This window comes from Thunnus albacares, chromosome 2 (genome assembly GCF_914725855.1).
Source record: "Thunnus albacares chromosome 2, fThuAlb1.1, whole genome shotgun sequence".
Classification (NCBI taxonomy): Eukaryota; Metazoa; Chordata; class Actinopteri; order Scombriformes; family Scombridae; genus Thunnus; species Thunnus albacares.
Genome location: NC_058107.1, coordinates 28240893 through 28259591, shown reverse-complemented (window position 1 = coordinate 28259591; position 18699 = coordinate 28240893). Strand labels below are relative to the sequence as shown.

General features: G+C 36.4%; 3 protein-coding genes across 3 annotated transcripts; all 3 read left to right on the top strand.

Moving 5' to 3' along the window:
* The first annotated feature begins 2484 nt into the window (after positions 1–2484).
* On the top strand, positions 2485–6750 carry LOC122999646 (granzyme A-like). Its single transcript, XM_044376735.1, has 5 exons — positions 2485–2929; positions 3119–3260; positions 4148–4292; positions 6105–6374; positions 6483–6750. The coding sequence occupies exons 1-5, from the start codon at positions 2866–2868 to the stop codon at positions 6642–6644; spliced, it is 783 nt and encodes a 260-aa protein (XP_044232670.1). The 5' UTR covers positions 2485–2865; the 3' UTR covers positions 6645–6750.
* Positions 6751–9467: 2717 nt separating this feature from the next.
* LOC122999639 (granzyme A-like) lies at positions 9468–13580 on the top strand. The gene is made up of 5 exons (XM_044376721.1): positions 9468–9531; positions 9721–9862; positions 10710–10854; positions 12108–12377; positions 12486–13580. Exons 1-5 carry the CDS (start codon positions 9468–9470, stop codon positions 12645–12647), a joined length of 783 nt encoding a protein of 260 aa, XP_044232656.1. The 3' UTR covers positions 12648–13580.
* A 1245-nt stretch (positions 13581–14825) lies between these two features.
* Positions 14826–18697, top strand: LOC122970973 (granzyme A-like). The gene is made up of 5 exons (XM_044337388.1): positions 14826–14889; positions 15079–15220; positions 16631–16775; positions 18022–18285; positions 18394–18697. The coding sequence occupies exons 1-5, from the start codon at positions 14826–14828 to the stop codon at positions 18553–18555; spliced, it is 777 nt and encodes a 258-aa protein (XP_044193323.1). The 3' UTR covers positions 18556–18697.
* The last annotated feature ends 2 nt before the right edge of the window (positions 18698–18699 follow it).

Sequence of the window (18699 nt, the reverse complement as noted above, 5' to 3'; positions counted from 1 at the left end):
GCTGCTGTCTTCTGAGTAGACCTGAGCTGACGTGTGTTAATGTCACGGTCAGACCACAAAGTTAAAGTTAAGTTGCTGAAAGTAGTTCTGTAGCTATGTTTGTTGCCAAAAGTAGGAGCTGCTGTCGTTTGCATTTTTTCTACAGTATACTAATAGACTAATATGTCCCTGGTCCTATATTTATTCAGCAAATTGGAGCCTCGTTTTTCAATTCGTTTTTGTTAATCATACTTTTTTGGAGCAGTAATTTTAAAGTAAATTAAACATCCTGCAGCTGCTTCACAGGGGAAGCATTTCAGCAGCATCTTTGAGGGCTAATTTGTTGGCCCATCAAGCTGGTTGAAATCTACATTTATAGATACTTTCTGTTTCTTAAAGACTAGACATAAAGTAAAATACTCCCTTAAAAATATTTGTCTTCATTACGTTCAGAAAGAGTACAACACTTTGAGCTTAGACCGTCTCTTCACCAGGTATAGAGGCATAGAGAGGGATTCTGAATGTAATAATGAAGAATATTTTTAAGGGAGCACCTTACAGTGTTGTGAGTATCTACAATTATTTTGGACTCAGCACCTGCATCTGAAATATGTGCTTGAAATTACGTTTTTGGGTTTGTTTGTTTTTTGCTGGTGGATTACTTTAATACCTTCATAGCTCATAGGCTATATGGGTAGTAATACAAAATTAGGCTGTAATACTGTAGGAGTAAAACAAATTTTCAAAAAATAGCGATTGCTATAATATGCAACAGAGAGGTAGTCTGACTCCAAAGTTCTGCAGTAGCTAAATCATTTGATTTGTACGTAAAATACACAGGCCATGGCCTTAGGTAAGTGGTTTGGTATTCTAGAGATGCAAGACTTTATTGCAGTCTGGGTGAACCTTCAATGTGTAATCAAGGTAAATAAGACCATGAAGTGTAGGTGTAAGTGACCCACAATAAGTAAGAAACGTAACCTTTAGCGATCGTTTCTTAAATTCAGTGTATCCAACTAGTTCTGATGAACAAATAAGGTGTTTAGATGTGTCATATTTATTACTGTCTCACCCATTTCTTCTACTAACACTGACAGAATACCCTTTAAGTTCTTCTTTAGTCATTTCTTAGATAACGTGTCATACCATAACTCCTCATAGATTAAGCTAACGTGTTAGCATGGAGCAATGGAGAGAAGGATCTACAGTGGACACATGGATGATTAGAGTAAAAGGTTTACTTCAAGCCGACAGCACAGTGTGATGTGTTTTATGAGGCCTTTTTTTCTATATTTATTTCAATATAAGGTGGCTGGATATATGTTCTCTGAAGGTAGCTTTTTTTGTTGTTGTTGTACTGTAGGTGACAAATTGTGAACCGGCCTTTGTGTAACTTCATATGACTGCAGCTGAGACTTTAGTCCATGAATCGTGCACGCTATTTACACGGAGACTGAATCAGTGGCAAGATGAAATTGCAAAGTAATATAAGCTGTAATCTTTTTTCTTGACACATAATATGACAAGCAAAACCTCACACATAGATTATCCAGTTAGTTTATTTCAATAAAGGTTGATGCCTATTGATCAACACTGAAAGAATGTGAAACGGTCCAGATTTAGCCAAAAAAGGTCAATTTCATCATGATGTCTCTTGCCAGATGAAGAGGACCAAAACCTTTACTAAAACCATTAATTCAGTGGCAACAAATTCTGAAAGTATTAGTCATATCATGAGAAGAAAAGTATTTGACGTTTTCTCTATTTTGCACTTTTATATTATTTTTATGTTTTTTGTTTGTTTTTAGTATTTTGTTTCATATGGTATCTTCACTTTTCCATTGGGCCGATTAAAGTATGTTGGTCAAATTCCATATGTTTACTTTCAAAACATATTTGCTGTAGCAAATTAGTTGTACACAAACGTACTTTTTAGGGGTCAGCGTTAATAATGCTAACCTAATGTGTCAAATATTGTCAAATATTGTCAGGCCTCTGGTATTACACTCATTTGTGTGTTTTGGACCCAAAAACAAATTTAGCATTTCAGAGAGAAATACACATTTACAGTATTCTGATTTAAATCGAAATGTTTCTCAGTTTTGAAGTCTAAGTCTTAACACAACAGTGATAATTTAGGCAATGAAATCCGTTGTATATGTGCCAAATATTTGTGACCACATATACCTTGCTGTTCTCATGCACCTCAGGCCTTTAAGGTTCATTTTCTAAGATCTGTGCTGCATATTATTCTGCATTCTGTTTTTGTGTTATTCTATAATAGAAATGTACTATAAGCAACTTATTGCTGTCTTTAGTGGCTGCTCATGTAAGACTCATATAAATAAATATCTATGTAAGATGGTTGAGATGATGGCTATTTCTTGCACACTGAAGGAAAATTAAGGTATTATTATTAATTAAATTTACAATAATTTTTTTTCCAGTAATTAGCTCTTGAGTTTTCATTCATAAATATGTTCCAATTTCTCATACTTCCCTCTGAATCATAAGAAGAAAGTATTCAAGTAAGTCATAGCTGAAGACCCCCAATCTTTAGCTGTTGCAAACTGGTCCCACCCATGCTGAAATGTCTGCACCCTGCTGATGCACCCTACTTCACGTAAATACAGCCTCCACCACACAGCTGTCAAATAAAACTACTGCATGACGACTTGTAAATGACAGTTACTTTTAAATTAAGACGGTTTGCAGCAATTCTCATGTCATGTTTGTGTCCATTTTGCTGACTCATGCATTTCCATGGTCAGACCACATCCTCTGAAATTAACACATAAGTGACACACATATAAGACAAGTGTTTGCATTGAGGTGGGGTTCAGTGTTCAGTGCATTTACCAACACATCAAAGAGAGAGAAGAAGAAATGTTCAGCACGAGAGATCTCAGTGTTTTTCTCTCTTGTGTGGTCCTCCTCGTTGTCCAGTCCAGTAAGTTATATTTTCTATATTTGCAGAATTATACTTGGTGATATCTTGCTCATAAAAAACATGCAAAGTAATGCTACAGGGGTCTTTCAATATTATAATTCAGCCGGTGCAAAGTGTCATGTTTTGTTTGGTTGACCGAGTCATTTATCACCTCGTTGCTAAATCAACCGTCTGAATATTTTGTCTTAGGTCATGGTGCTGAGATTATTGGAGGGAAAAAAGTGAGGCCTCACTCGCTGCCTTACATGGCTCTGCTGGAGAACAAGATACCAAGCTGTGGAGGGATACTGATCGATCCACAATGGGTCCTGACTGCTGCCCACTGCTCTAAGTAAGCCTCTTACAGTACTTACCTTACTTAAAATGTCGTATCTTGCACTCAAACTATAACTGATGATGTAACATTTGGTCAGAAATTTAGATTTTTAATATACGCAAATAAATTAACACTTTACTTTAAGTCCCCATGTTTAGCATTTTATAAGCAGTATGTCAGCAATTATAACTTCTCTTATGAGGATTTATTTTATTTATCACAACTGTGTTTTACTATATTATCATTTATTATCTGTTTATACACCAGCCCCACTTATGGATTTATGTCTGCTTACAACTATATCGTAAGTGTTATAAACCATTAATTAAATGTTTATATACTGCTTTTAGATGCTACATAGGCGGTCAAAGCGTTACCTTTCCTCTTGTGCAAGTGATTTTACACATTAAGATTTAAGTTCTCCATAAATCAACTTTGTACACAATCATTTTTTGATCCCCTGAGTCATGCATATAGATGAAACTGCTCTGAATAGGGGCATTTAAACTAATTTATTGGTGTGTAATGCCATCAGTATACTGCATGTACTGTATTAATATTGTGTTTTTATAAAAACTTCTAAACCTAATTTAGAGGATCTATTGGGGCTGACTTCTGTTCATTTTTATATCAGTCAATTTAACACTTTCAGCAGTTAAACGCAGAGTAATAGCTCTACTTAAACTCTGCATTCAACACTATTAACACTGAAGTATCCACTCTTATTCACACTTTGGGGGAAAAATGCAGTAGATTTCTCAGTGTCGCAAAAGGCCACATTCTGACCTTATTATGAGTGATTGAGTCATCAGCTTATCATCAATTTATTCACTTCTTGCATGTAAACCTTTAGTGTATATGAACTGTAATCTAACAGATTCCTGTGTCTCATGCTGTTACAGTATCACAAGGGTGTGGCTCGGGGTGCACTCCATAAAATCCGAAAGAAAGGAGAAGGGTTCGAGGCAGATCCTAGCGGTGAAGAGTCGCATTCCTCATCCCCGCTATGATAAGACAAAGAGAGTCAATGACCTCATGTTGCTCAAGGTAAGGTGATTCAACAATAACTACAGTTGTTGGTTTCAATCTGCAGAGGTGCATGAGTGGTTCATGATGATTTAGAAACATACTTGGAGTTTTTTTCTGAACTTTGCTTGACTCTTAACAGATATGGCTGGTGATTTTCTATATTTTTATTATTGTCGACAAATCTCATGTGCAGAGCCAAATCAACAATGAACTCATCCTACTTACAAGTATTGTATGTGTATCCAAAGCCTGATATATCATATTCCCCTGTGCCTAGATCTCCGTTATTGTCCAAAAACTATTAAACACCTCGGTGAGCCACACGATGCACTAGGTGACATGTTCCTTCAGCACGAAAAATTTGGGTACATTAATTTGTTTAGAAACAGCTCCAACAACAGTAATCATGTTGTCAGTCTCTGGAGAGTAGTTCTGTGTGAGGAAGACACGACTGAGAATGTGCAAGAATGTGGTTTTATTTAAATAGTTTCTCTAGTTTATTGTGCCTCATATCACAACCTCTTGACTTTGAACTACATGGTAAATTTCTCAAAAGGTACCAAATGTACCCCCCCCCCCAAAATGTCTGTTTGTCATGAATTTTTAGAGTAGCTATAGATGTAAAATCAACACAATAGATCTGTCTCTTCATAGTTTGTAATAGGCACGGATCTAATATGACTTGCCATCCATCCACTTACAATAGGCACAGATCAAGCAAAGGTACTGAAGTCAAGGAATGCTATCTCCTCTCTCTTAGATAAGTTGCAGGTCCTAAGTACGTTATTCATACACAGACTGATGTTTGAGGTGTGAAACTCTAAAACTAAAAATGTTATAAAATCATTTAGGCTAGTTCATGCCTTTGTATTTGTCTGAACTGGCAAAATCTTCTCACCTGACTGGCCTTCGGCAGAGCTGCCACCTTTTTTGATGACATGTCGTATATCCATCTACATATTGAGGAGTTGAGGGATATAAAATTGTGTTATGATCAACACAATGTGACCTCTTCACTGACATTAACTGATTGAGAGAGAGTAGCAGTGGTCAAGTGAGCTACTTACTGTTTCACACTGTATATTATGTTTCTCTTGGTAAAGTTTTAGCCAACATCTTGTCACAACTTCAGTGGTTTCTGACTACCATTACAGTCTCTACTGTCGGCTCTGAGCGGGCAGCACACATGAGCACAGCCAATGGAAATGCTGGATTAGAGCAGCAGCAGCCTCTCCCAGGTCTTAGTGCCTGGTACATTGTGAATTTGGAGACACAATGGCACAGTTCGGACTTTAATGAAAAATGAATGAGAAAAAACTGTTGATGATTTAAACTAATAATGTACATTTATTTTGGTCAAAGGTACGGAGGAATAAGTAATATCAGACCTTGGATAGACACTTGTAAGTAGGATCAATTCATTGTTGGTTTGGCATTGTTGGATGAGATTTGTCGAAAAGAAAAATATTGAAAATCTCCAGCTGTGTTTTTAAGTTTATTTAGGCGAAAGAGAAAGATCCCAATTAAACTGAACCAAAATTTCAACCAAATTTAGTCCAAATCGAATTAGTGCCAACATATAGTCAGGCTGTCAATTATCTCCAAATACGATCTAAAATATAAAGTCTTTCTTCTCACCCCATGATCTAGAGAACGTTATCTACACCTTCGTTTCTTGTTCTCCTGACTACTGTGATTCCTTATATATTAGAATTAGTATTGGCACTAGTCTTCCTTGTTTGTATCTTTTGTTCAAACTCTATAAAATCAATGCACAGGCCTGCTTTAAATAAGTAATGTAACTCTGTTTTTTTTTTTTCAAAATTTCAGCTCAGCAAATCGGCAAAGCAGACCAAAACGGTGAAATGTCTTGATTTGGGTAAAACTGTCAAAGACCCAACAGCTGGCTCCATCTGTATGGTGGCTGGATGGGGGAAAACAAACAACAATGTCAATAAAATGTCTGATGTTCTGATGGCTGTCAACGTGACTGTGGTTGACAGAGTGAAGTGCGGTGAATATTACAACAAAAAACCTGTCATCACTAAGGACATGATATGTGCTGGTTCAGACGGTAAAAACAATGCTGATACCTGTTCGGTGAGTACACACTCAATATATTTTGAGCAGGAAGTAACCTGTAACGTCCATATCACCCTAACTGCTGTGTATGTGCCTCAAAATGTCTTGTATTTGCTCTCTCTTTAGGGTGATTCTGGTGGACCGCTGTTGTGCAATGGAGCGCTAGCCGGAGTCACTTCTTTTGGACCTAAGGCGTGTGGCCAAATTAAAATGCCTGGAGTTTACACTTTTCTGTCAAAAAAACAACTCAACTGGATCAAAAAGACAATGAAGAAGTCTGAAATATAATGAGTGCTTCCTGTTAATGATTCTTGACCATGTTAATAGCTTCTATTTCTATTCTATTTCTTCTGTGCAACATTCATTTTATCCTAATTAGATGTACTGTAAAGGAATTTATATTATACATCAGTTGTTTCAACATTTCTTGTCTGACATACTCTTACAGCCCAATCAGATGGGCTCAGGTAGCCCTACATTGTACCCCTTTGATTGATGGGATTGCTTCATAATAGTATTTCACCACAGAGTGGATCTGTGGCTACACATGTGCATCCATATAAGAATGAGTGATCACTGAATTGACAGTTCACTAAACCCCTCCCCTAAACAGTGACTGTCTAGTCATAGTTTAGCATCCAGAACTACACATGTTAGGCTTTGGATTTCTTACTCATCATCCAATTTGTTGTTTTTTTTGTTAGCTTGGTATTACAAGACTTGTTATTGTTGTGCTACTGTGGCTTGCTAAGTAGTTTTCACATGCACTTATTAGCAGCACACTGTTGTTAGACCTGTCAGATTGCCTGTCAGAGTATATTCCAAATTGCTCCCTCAGATCGCATGGTGCTGGTCTGCTAAAGGTGCCACTGACAAACAGCAAGAGTTATGGCGACGCTGCCTTCAGTTGTGATGCACCGAAGATTTGGAACATGCTCCCTCCTCATATCAGACAGGCCACCTCGGTTGACAGTTTTAAGAAGCAACTCAAAACCTACTTCTATGACCTTGCCTTTAATTGATTTTGTTTTACCCCTATGATTTTATCCCTTCTCTAGAATTTGTCTTTTACTCCTTTACTATGTCTTAACCGATATTTATCCTGTTTAATATGTATGCGTGTGTGCATATGTATGTATATGTTTATGTATGTATGCATATATATATATACGCATGCATATGTATATGAATATATATGCACGTGTGTGTGTGTATCTATGTGCTTGTGCATATATATATCTGTATCTATGTTTTACATTTCTTTTGTAAAGCACTTTGAGCTGCATTTTATGTCATGAAAGGTGCTCTATAAATAAAGCTTATTATTATATTATTATATAATAATAATAATAATAATAATAATAATAATAATAATAATAATAATAATAATAATTATTATTATTATTATTATTATTATAGGTCAACTAATGTGGGCTTGTGGAAGCTCCTGTCCTCTGCAGTTGACCTGTTTTGTTTTTTTTTCATTTAAATAATAATTTCTATTTGCTTAAAACAACTACTCTGCAATCTTTTCATGTACCCCGTGGTAACTACAGAAGTACCCCTCAGATACTAGTAGGCCTGGTGGGGAATCTCTGGCAAAAAATGAAAGTTTTCTTTTTCATGCTGCATTTAAAATGAAAGCAAAACATCAAAGTGACATTATTCAACCTGTCAACCAGATGTAACAAGATGAAATTGCAAAGTATTATAAGCTATTACCTGTTTACTTGTTTTCTTGACACATAATATGACAAACAAAAACTCACAAATAGATTATCCAGTTAGTTTATTTCAATGAAGGTCGACGCCCATTGATCAACAACGTAAGTATGTGAAAGGGTCCAGATTTAGACAAAAAAGGTCAATGTCATCATGATGTCTCTGGCCAGATGAAGAGAACCAAAACCTTGAGTAAAACCATTATTTCATTAAGATATATAAGAGAAAAATGTATTTCACATCAAGGCTTAAAGAGAAACATTAATGTGAATGTGTCAACAAATTCTGAAAGTATTAGTCATATCATGAGAAGAAAAGTACTTGACATTTTCTCTATTTCATACTTTTATATTGTTTTTATATTTTTTGTTAGTTTTTAGTGTTGTATTTCATACAGTATTTTCACTTTTCCATCAGCCCTATTAATGCATGTTGGTCAAATTCCATATGGTTACTTTCAAAACATATTTACTGTTGCAAATAAGTTGCACACAAACGTACTTTTTAGGAGTCGGTGTTAATAGTGCCAACCTAGTCAAATGTTGTCAGGCCTCTGGTATTACACTCATTTGTGTGTTTTGGACCCAAAACAATATTTAACATTTCAGAGAGAAACACACATTTACAGTATTCTGATTTAAATCAAAACGTTTCTCAGTTTTGAAGCCGAAGTCTAAACACAACAGTGATAATTTAGGCAATGAAATCTGTTGTATATTTGTGACCACATATACCTTGCTGTTCTCATGCACCTCAGTCCTTTATGTTTCGTTTTCTAAGATCTGTGCCGCATATTATTTTGCATTCTGTTTTTGTGTTATTCTACAATAGAAATGTACTATAAGCAACTTATTTCTGTCTTTTGTGGCTGCTCATGTAAGACTCATATAAATAAATATCTATGTAAGATGGTTGACATGATGCTATTTCTTGCACACTGAAGGAAAATTAAGGTTTGATTAAATGTAGAATTCATTTTTATTCTCCCTCTGAATCATAAGATGATAGTATTCAAGTAAATCATAACTGAAATGGTCAAAGACCCCCAGTCTTTAGCTGTTGCAAACTGGTCCCACCCATACTGAAACGTCTGCACCCTGCTAATGCGCCCTATGTCATGTAAGTACAGCCTCCACCACACAGCTGTCAAATAAAACTACTGCATGATGACTTGTAAATGACAGTTACCACGGGCTTTTAAATTAAGACGGATCGCAGCAAGTCTCATGTCATGCTTGTGTCCATTTTGCTGACTCATGCATTTCCATGGTCAGACCACATCCTCTGAAATTAACACACAAGTGACACAAATATAAGACAAGAGTTTGCATCGAGGTGGGTTTCAGGGTTCAGTGCATTTACCATCATATCAAACAGAAAGAAGAAGAAATGTTCTGTCCGAGAGATCTCAGTGTTTTTCTCTCTTGTGTGGTCCTCCTCGTTGTCCAGTCCAGTGAGTAATATTTTCTATATTTGCAGAATTATACTTGGTGATATTTTGCTCATTCAAAATATGTAAAGTAATGTTACAGGGGTCTTTCAATATTATAATGCAGCCGGTGCAAAGTGTCATGTTTTGTTTGGTTGACCACGTCATTTATCACCTCGTTGCTAAATGAACCGTCTGAAAATTTTGTCTTAGGTCATGGTGCTGAGATTATTGGAGGGAAAGAAGTGACGCCTCACTCGCTGCCTTTCATGGCTCTGCTGGAGAGCAAGATACCAAGCTGTGGAGGGATACTGATCGATCCACAATGGGTCCTGACTGCTGCCCACTGCACTGAGTAAGCCTCTTACAGTACTTACCTTACTTAAAATGTCATATCTGGCGTTAGGTCCCCTGTTTAGCATTTATAAGCAGTATGTCAGCAATTATAACTTCTCCTATGAAAACTTATTTTATATAATCACAACTGTGTTTTATTATCATTTATTATCTGTTTATACACCAGCCCCATTTATGGATGTCCACAGAAGTTATTGTTGTTTCCAAATACATTTATGTCTGCTTACAACTATATCATAAGAGTTATAAACTGTTTATTAAATGTTTGTATACTGCTTTTAAATGCTACTTAGGTGGTCAAAGAGTTTCTTTTCCTCTCGTGCTTTTGCACGTTAAGATTTAAGTTTTCCATAAATTAACTTGGTGCACAATCTTTTTTTAATCCCCCTAGTCATCTATATAGATGAACTGCTCTGAATAGGGACATTTAAACTAATTTATCAGTGTCTAATGACATCAGTATACTGCATTTACTGTATTAATATTGTATTTTTATAAAAACTTCTAAACCTAATTTAGAGGATCTACTAGGACAGACTTCTGCTCATATAAATTTAACTGTGGAAGAGTGAAAATAAACATTACCGTTTTATATCAGTCAATTTAACATTTAAACACAGAGTAATAGCTCTACTTAAACTCTGCATTCAACACTATTACCACTGAAGTATCCACTCTTATTCACACTTGGGGGGAAAATGCAGTAAATTTCTCAGTGTCTCAAAAGACCACATTCTGACCTTAATATGTTTGATAGAGTCATCAGTTTATTCACTTCTTGCATGTAAACCTTTAGTGTATGTGAACTGTAATCTAACAGATTCCTGTGTCTCATGCTGTTACAGTATCACAAGGGTGTTGCTGGGGGTGCACTCCATAAAATCCGAAAGAAAGGAGAAGGGTTCGAGGCAGATCCTAGAGGTGGAGATTCGTGTTCCTCATCCCAGCTATGATAAGACAAAGAAAGTCAATGACCTCATGTTGCTCAAGGTAAGGTGATATCACAATAACTACAGTTGTTGGTTTCAATCTGCAGAGGTGCATGTGTGGTTCATGATGATTTAGAAACATATTTGGAGCTTTGTCTGAACTCTGTTAAACTCTTAAAAGATATGGCTGGTGATTTTCTATACTTTTATTATTGTCAACAAATCTCATGTGCAGAGCCAAATCAACAATGAACTCATCCTACTTACAAGTATTGTATGTGTATCCAAAGCCTGATGTATCATATTCCCCTGTGCCTAGATCTCCGTTATTGTCCAAAAACTATTAAACACCTCAGTGAGCCACACGATGCACTAGGTGACATGTTCCTTCAGCACGAAAAAATTGGGTGCATTAATTTGTTTAGAAACAGCTCCAACAACAGTAATCATGTTTTCAGTCTCTGGAGAGTAGTTCTGTGTGAGGCAGACACTACTGAGCATGTGCAAGAATGTGGTTTTATCTAAATAGTTTATCTAGCTTATTGTCCTTCATATCACAACCTCTTGACTTTGAACTACATTGTAATTTACTCAAAAGAACTTATCAGGATTGTCAAGAGGTTGTGATATGTAGCACAACAAGCTAGCAAAGAACTAAATGGACCAGCATTTCCGCACATGTGCAGTGGCGTCTGTCCTACAAGGGATTACTCTACAGAGACTATTCATGCTGAGATCCTTTTCTGAACAAACAATTGTGACCATAATCTTTGTGGTGAAGGAACATTACAACCAGTGCAACAGTGTGGCTCATTGAGGTGTTTTTAATAGTTTTTGGATGTCAAAGGTATGGAGGAATAAGTAATATCAGACTTTGGATAGAAACTTCTGGGTAGGATCAATTGATTGTTGGTTTCACATTGTTGGATGAGTTTTGTCGAAAAGAAAAATATTGAAAATCTCCAGCTATATTTTTCAGTTTATTTAGGCAAAAGAGAAAGATCCCAATTAAACTGAACCAAAATTTCGACCAAATTTAGTCCAAATCGAATTAGTGCCAACATATAGTCAGGCTGTCGCTTATCTCCAAATAATATCCAAAATATAAAGTCTTTCTTCTCACCCCATGATCTAGAGAACGTTATCTACACCTTCATTTCTTGTTGTCCTGACTACTGTGATTCCTTATATATTAGAATTAGTATTGGCACTAGTCTTCCTTGTTCGTGTCCTTTATTCAAACTCTATAAAATCAATGCACAGGCCTGCTTTAAAAAAGTAATGCAACTCTGTTTTTTTTTTTCAAAATTTCAGCTCAGCAAATCGGCAAAGCAGACCAAAACTGTGAAATGTCTTGATTTGGGTAAAACTGTCAAAGACCCAACAGCTGGCTCTGTCTGTATGGTGGCTGGATGGGGGAAAACAGACAACAATGTCGAAAAAATGTCTGATGTCCTGATGGCTGTCAATGTGACTGTGGTCGACAGAGTGAAGTGCGGTGAATATTACAACAAAAAGCCTGTCATCACTAAGGACATGATATGTGCTGGTTCAGATGGTAAAAACAATGCTGATACCTGTAAGGTGAGTACACACTCAATATATTTTGAGCAGGAAGTAACCTGTAACGTCCATATCACCCTGACTGCTGTGTATGTGCCTCAAAATGTCTTGTATTTGCTCTCTCTTTAGGGTGATTCTGGTGGACCGCTGTTGTGCAATGGAGTGCTAGTTGGAGTCACTTCTTTTGGACCTAAGGCATGTGGCCAAATTAAAATGCCTGGAGTTTACGCTTTTCTTTCACAAAATCAACTCGACTGGATCAAAAAGACAATGAAGAAGTCTGAAATATAATGAGCTCTTCCTGTTAATGATTCTTGACCATGTTAATAGCTTCTATTTCTATTCTATTTCTTCTGTGCAACATTCATTTTATCCTAATTAGATGTACTGTAAAGGAATTTATATTATAGGTCAATTGTTTCAACATTTCTTGTCTGACATACTCTTACAGCCCAATCAGATGGGCTCAGGTACCCCTACATTGTACCCCTTTGACTGATGGGATTACTTCATGTTAGCATTTCACCACAGAGTGGATCTGTGGCTACACATGTGCATCCATATAAGAATGAGTGATCACTGAATTGACAGCTCACTAAACGTCTCCCCTAAACAGTGACTGTCTAGTCATAGTTTAGCATCCAGAACTACACATGGTAGGCTTTGGATTTCTTACTCAGCATCTAATTTTGCTTTTTTTTGTTAGCTCTGCTTTCCAAGACCTGTTATTGTTGTGCTACTGTGGCTTGCTAAGTAGTTTTCACGTGCACTTAGTAGCAGCACACTGTGGTTAGATATTATAGGTCAACTTACGCGGGCTTGTGGAAGCTCCTGTCCTCTTCAGTCGACCTGTTTTGTTTTTTTTTCATTTGAATTATAATTTCTATTTGCTCAAAACAACTACTCTGCAATCTTTCCATGTACCCCGTGGTAACTACAGAAGTACCCCTTAGATGCTAGTAGGCCTGGTGGGGAATCTCTGGCAAAAGGTGAAAGTTTTCTTTTTCATGCTTCATTTAAATATGAAAGCAAAACATCAAAGTGACATTATTCAACCTGTCAACCAGATGAAACAAGATGAAATTACAAAGTTTTATAAGCTATTACCTGTTTACTTGTTTTCTTGACACATAATATGACAAAAAAAACCTCACACATAGATTATCCAGCTAGTTTATTTCAATCAAGGTTGATGCCTATTGATCAACACTGAAAGTATGTGAAAGGGTCCAGATTTAGCCAAAAAAGGTCAATTTCAACATGATGTCTCTGGCCAGATGAAGCGAACCAAAGCTTTGACTAAAACCATTATTTCAGTGAAGATATATATAAGAAAAATGTATTTTACATCAAGGCTTAAAGAGAAACATTAATGTGAATGTGGCAACAAATTCTGAAAGTATTAGTCATATCACGAGAAGAAAAGTACTTGACATTTTCTCTATTTCGTACTTTTATATTGTTTTTATATTTTTTGTTAGTTTTTAGTGTTTTGTTTCATACAGTATTTTCACTTTTCCATCAGGCCTATTAATGCATGTTGGTCAAATTCTATATGTTTACTTTCAAAACATATTTGCTGTTGCAAATAAGTTACACACAAACGTACTTTTTAGGAGTCGGTGTTAATAATGCTAACCTAGTCAAATGTTGTCAGGCCTCTGGTATTACACTCATTTGTGTGTTTTGGACCCAAAACAATATTTAACATTTCAGAGAGAAACACACATTTACAGTATTCTGATTTAAATCAAAATGTTTCTCAGTTTTGAAGTCTAAGTTTGAACACAACAATGATAATTTAGTCAATGAAATCTGTTGTATATTTGTGACCACATATACCTTGCTGTTCTCATGCACCTCAGGCCTTTATGTTTCGTTTTCTAAGATCTGTGCCGCATATTATTTTGCATTCTGTTTTTGTGTTATTCTACAATAGAAATGTACTATAAGCAACTTATTGCTGTCTTTAGTGGCTGCTCATGTAAGACTCATACAAATAAATATCTATGTAAGATGGTTGACATGATGCTATTTCTTGCAAACTGAAGGAAAATTAAGGTTTGATTAAATGTAGAATTCATTTTTATTCTCCCTCTGAATCATAAGATGATGGTATTCAAGTAAGTCATAGCTGGAGTTTTCAAAGACCCCCAGTCATTAGCTGTTGCATACTGCAAACATCTGCACCCTACTTCACGTAAATACAGCCTCCACCACACAGCTGTCAAATAAAACTACTGCATGATGACTAGTAAATGACAGAAACAGTTACCACAGGCTTCTAAATAAAGACGGTTTGCAGTATTTCTCATGTCATGCTTGCATCCATTTTGTTGACTCATGTATTGCTTTGATCAGACCACATCCTTAACCCATGCCTGACACACATATATGACAAGTGTTTGCATCGAGGTGGGTTTCAGTGTTCAGTTCATTTACCATCATATCAAACAGAGAGAAGAAGAAATGTTCAGCCCGAGAGATCTCAGTGTTTTTCTCTCTTGTGTGGTCCTCCTTGTTGTCCAGTCCAGTGAGTAATATTTTCTATATTTGCAGAATTATACTTGGTGATATCTTGCTCATAAAAAACATGCAAAGTAATGCTACAGGGGTCTTTCAGTATTATAATGCAGCCGGTGCAAAGTGTCATGTTTTGTTTGGTTGACCGAGTCATTTATCACCTCCTTGATAAATGAACCGTCTGAATATGTTGTCTTAGGTCATGGTGCTGAGATTATTGGAGGGAAAGAAGTGAGGCCTCACTCTCTGCCTTTCATGACTCTGCTGGAGAGCAAGAAACCAATCTGTGGAGGGATACTGATCAATCCAAAATGGGTCCTGACTGCTGCCCACTGCTCTGAGTAAGCCTCTTACAGTACTTACCTTACTTAAAATGTCATATCTTGCACTCAAAGTATAACTGATGATGTAACATTTGGTCAGAAATTTTGATTTTTCATATACCCAAATGTAACCAGTAGTTTCTAGCGTTGTGTGTGTTGTGGTTTGATGAAGAGGCTCAGACCAGGATATCTTGGGAGGCGACCGTTTATTCTAACGACAGAAGTAAATAACAAAATCGTCCGGTCAATTGTGACAGCTAACTTGAGCTCCTACACAAATTAAATGACATAGAAATGTGATAGCATACTGCGCAAGAACTTTAAGCTAATAAATAAACTTACGACCAGAATTCAATGGGAAGACCGCAATGTCGCTTACCTCTCCCATGGAGTACAACAGAAAAACGGGAGCGGTAAAGGCGGGAGACATCATTAATGAGGGGGGCACCCACGGAAGTGAACGGGTACAGAAACTGAGACTCAAATGTTCCACATATTGACCCTGGATGGGTAGCACGTCAGGTTATAACTATTTACAGATTTTGTGTAATTATAATACTACATATTACTGCTGTATAATTGGTTCTGCTACACAAATAAGTTAACACTTTACCTTAAGTCCCACTATTTAGCATTTATAAGCAGTATGTCAGCAATTATAACATCTCCTATGAAAACTTATTTTATATAATCACAACTGTGTTTTATTATCATTTATTATCTGTTTATACACCAGCCCCATTTATGGATGTCCACAGAAGTTATTGTTGTTTCCAAATTAATTTATGTTTGCTTACAACTGTATCACAAGTGTTATAAATCATTTATTAAATATTTGTATACTGCTTTTAAATGCTACTTAGGTGGTCAGAGTGTTACCTTTCCTCTTGTGCAAGTGATTTTGCACGTTAATATTTAAGTTTTCCATGAATTAGCTGGTTTGATCCCCCAAGTCATCCATATAGATGAACTGCTCTGAATAGGGACATTTAAACTAATTTATCAGTGTCTAATGACATCAGTATACTGCATTTACTGTATTAATATTGTATTTTTATAAAAACTTCTAAACCTAATTTAGAGGATCTACTAGGACAGACTTCTGCTCATATACATTTAACTGTGGAAGAGTGAAAATAAACATTACCATTTTATATCAGTCAATTTAACATTTTCAGCAGTTAAGACAGAGTAATAGCTCTATTTAAACTCTGCATCCAACACTATTACTACTGAAGTATCAACTCTTATTCACACTTGGGGGGAAAAAATGCAGTAGATTTCTCAGTGTCTCAAAAGGCCACATTCTGACCTCATTATGTTTGATAGAGTCATCAGTTTATCATCAGTTTATTCACTTCTTGCATGTAAATCTTTAGTGTATATGAACTGTAATCTAACAGATTCCTGTGTCTCATGCTGTTACAGTATCAAGAGGGTGTGGCTCGGGGTGCACTCCATAAAATCCGAAAGAAAGGAGAAGGGTTCAAGGCAGATCCTAGAGGTGGAGATTCATGTTCCTCATCCCCGCTATGATGAGAAAAAGAAAGTGAATGACCTCATGTTGCTCAAGGTAAGGTGATTTCACAATAACTACAGTTGTTGGTTTCAATCTGCAGAGGTGCATGAGTGGTTCATGATGATTTAGAAACATATTTGGAGCTTTGTCTGAACTCTGTTAAACTCTAAACAGATATGGCTGGTGATTTTCTATATTTTTATTATTGTCAACAAATCTCATGTGCAGAGCCTAATCAACAATGAACTCATTCTACTTACAAGTATTGTGTGTGTATCCAAAGCCTGATGTATCATATTCCCCTGTGCCTAGATCTCTGTTATTGTCCAAAAACTATTAAACACCTCAGTGAGCCACACAACGCACTAGGTGACATGTTCCTTCAGCACAAAAAAACACATTAATTTGTTTAGAAACAGCTCCAACAACAGTAATCATGTTGTCAGTCTCTGGAGAGTAGTTCTGTGTGAGGCAGACACTACTGAGCATGTGCAAGAATGTGGTTTTATTTAAATAGTTTCTCTCGCTTATTGTCCTTCATATCACAACCTCTTGACTTTGAAATACATTGTAATTTACTCAAAAGAACTTATCAGGATTGTCAAGAGGTTGTGATATGTAGCACAACAAGCTAGCAAAGAACTAAATGGAACAGCATTTCCGCACATGTGCAGTGGTGTCTGTCCTACAAGGGACTACTCTACAGAGACTCTTCGTGCTGAAATCCTTTTTCGAACAAACAATCATGACCATAATCTTTGTGGTGAAGGAACATTACAACCAGTGCAACAGTGTGGCTCATTGAGGTGTTTTTAATAGTTTTTAGATGTCAAAGGTATGGAGGAATAAGTAATATCAGACCTTGGATAGAAACTTCTAGGTACGATCAATTGATTGTTGGTTTGGCATTGTTGGATGAGATTTGTCAAAAAGAAAAATATAGAAAATCTCCAGCTATATTTTTCAGTTTATTTAGGCAAAAGGGAAAGATCCCAATTAAACTGAACCAAAATTTCAACCAAATTTAGTCCAAATCGAATTAGTGCCAACATATAGTCAGGCTGTCGCTTATCTCCAAATAATATCCAAAATATAAAGTCTTTCTTCTCACCCCATGATCTAGAGAATGTTATCTACACCTTCATTTCTTGTTGTCCTGACTACTGTGATTCCTTATATATGAGAATTAGTATTGGCACTAGTCTTCCTTGTTTGTGTCCTTTATTCAAACTCTATAAAGTCAATGCACAGGCCTGCTTTAAATAAGTAATGCTCTGCTGTTTTTTTTTCAAAATTTCAGCTAAACAAATCAGCAGAGCAGACCAAAACGGTGAAATGTCTTGATTTGGGTAAAACTGTCAAAGACCCAAAAGCCGGCTCCATCTGTATGGTGGCTGGATGGGGAAAAATAGACAACAAAACCGAAATGTCTGATGTCCTGATGGCTGTCAATGTGACTGTGGTCAAAAGAGTGAAGTGCAACTCCCCTGAATATTACAACAAAAACCCTGTCATCACTAAGGACATGATATGTGCTGGTTCAAACAATGCTGATACCTGTACGGTGAGTACACACTCAATATATTTTGAGCAGGAAGTAACCTATAACGTCCATATCACCCTGACTGCTGTGTATGTGCCTCAGAATGTCTTGTATTTGCTCTCTCTTTAGGGTGATTCAGGTGGACCGCTCTTGTGCAATGGAGCGCTAGTTGGAGTCACTTCTTTTGGACCTAAGAAATGTGGCCAAATTAAAAAACCTGGAGTTTACGCTTTTCTGTCAAAAAAACAACTCGACTGGATCAAAAAGACAATGAAGAAGTCTGAAATATAATGAGCTTTTCCTGTTAATGATTCTTGACCATGTTAATAGCTTCTATTTCTATTCAATTTCTTTTGTGCAACATTCATTTTATCCTAATTAGATGCACTGTAAAGGAATTTATATTATAGGTCAATTGTTTCAACATTTCTTGTC

Excerpts from the sequence above, each read along its gene's own strand:
- LOC122999646 (XM_044376735.1), top strand. The coding sequence starts at position 2,866 with ATGTTCAGCACGAGAGATCTCAGTGTTTTTCTCTCTTGTGTGGTCCTC. Across the intron at positions 3,261-4,147 it reads ACTGCTGCCCACTGCTCTAA|TATCACAAGGGTGTGGCTCG; the intron begins GTAAGCCTCTTA and ends ATGCTGTTACAG. Across the intron at positions 6,375-6,482 it reads ACAATGCTGATACCTGTTCG|GGTGATTCTGGTGGACCGCT; the intron begins GTGAGTACACAC and ends CTCTCTCTTTAG.
- LOC122999639 (XM_044376721.1), top strand. The coding sequence starts at position 9,468 with ATGTTCTGTCCGAGAGATCTCAGTGTTTTTCTCTCTTGTGTGGTCCTC. Across the intron at positions 9,532-9,720 it reads CCTCCTCGTTGTCCAGTCCA|GTCATGGTGCTGAGATTATT; the intron begins GTGAGTAATATT and ends ATTTTGTCTTAG. Across the intron at positions 12,378-12,485 it reads ACAATGCTGATACCTGTAAG|GGTGATTCTGGTGGACCGCT; the intron begins GTGAGTACACAC and ends CTCTCTCTTTAG.
- LOC122970973 (XM_044337388.1), top strand. The coding sequence starts at position 14,826 with ATGTTCAGCCCGAGAGATCTCAGTGTTTTTCTCTCTTGTGTGGTCCTC. Across the intron at positions 16,776-18,021 it reads ATGACCTCATGTTGCTCAAG|CTAAACAAATCAGCAGAGCA; the intron begins GTAAGGTGATTT and ends TCAAAATTTCAG. Across the intron at positions 18,286-18,393 it reads ACAATGCTGATACCTGTACG|GGTGATTCAGGTGGACCGCT; the intron begins GTGAGTACACAC and ends CTCTCTCTTTAG.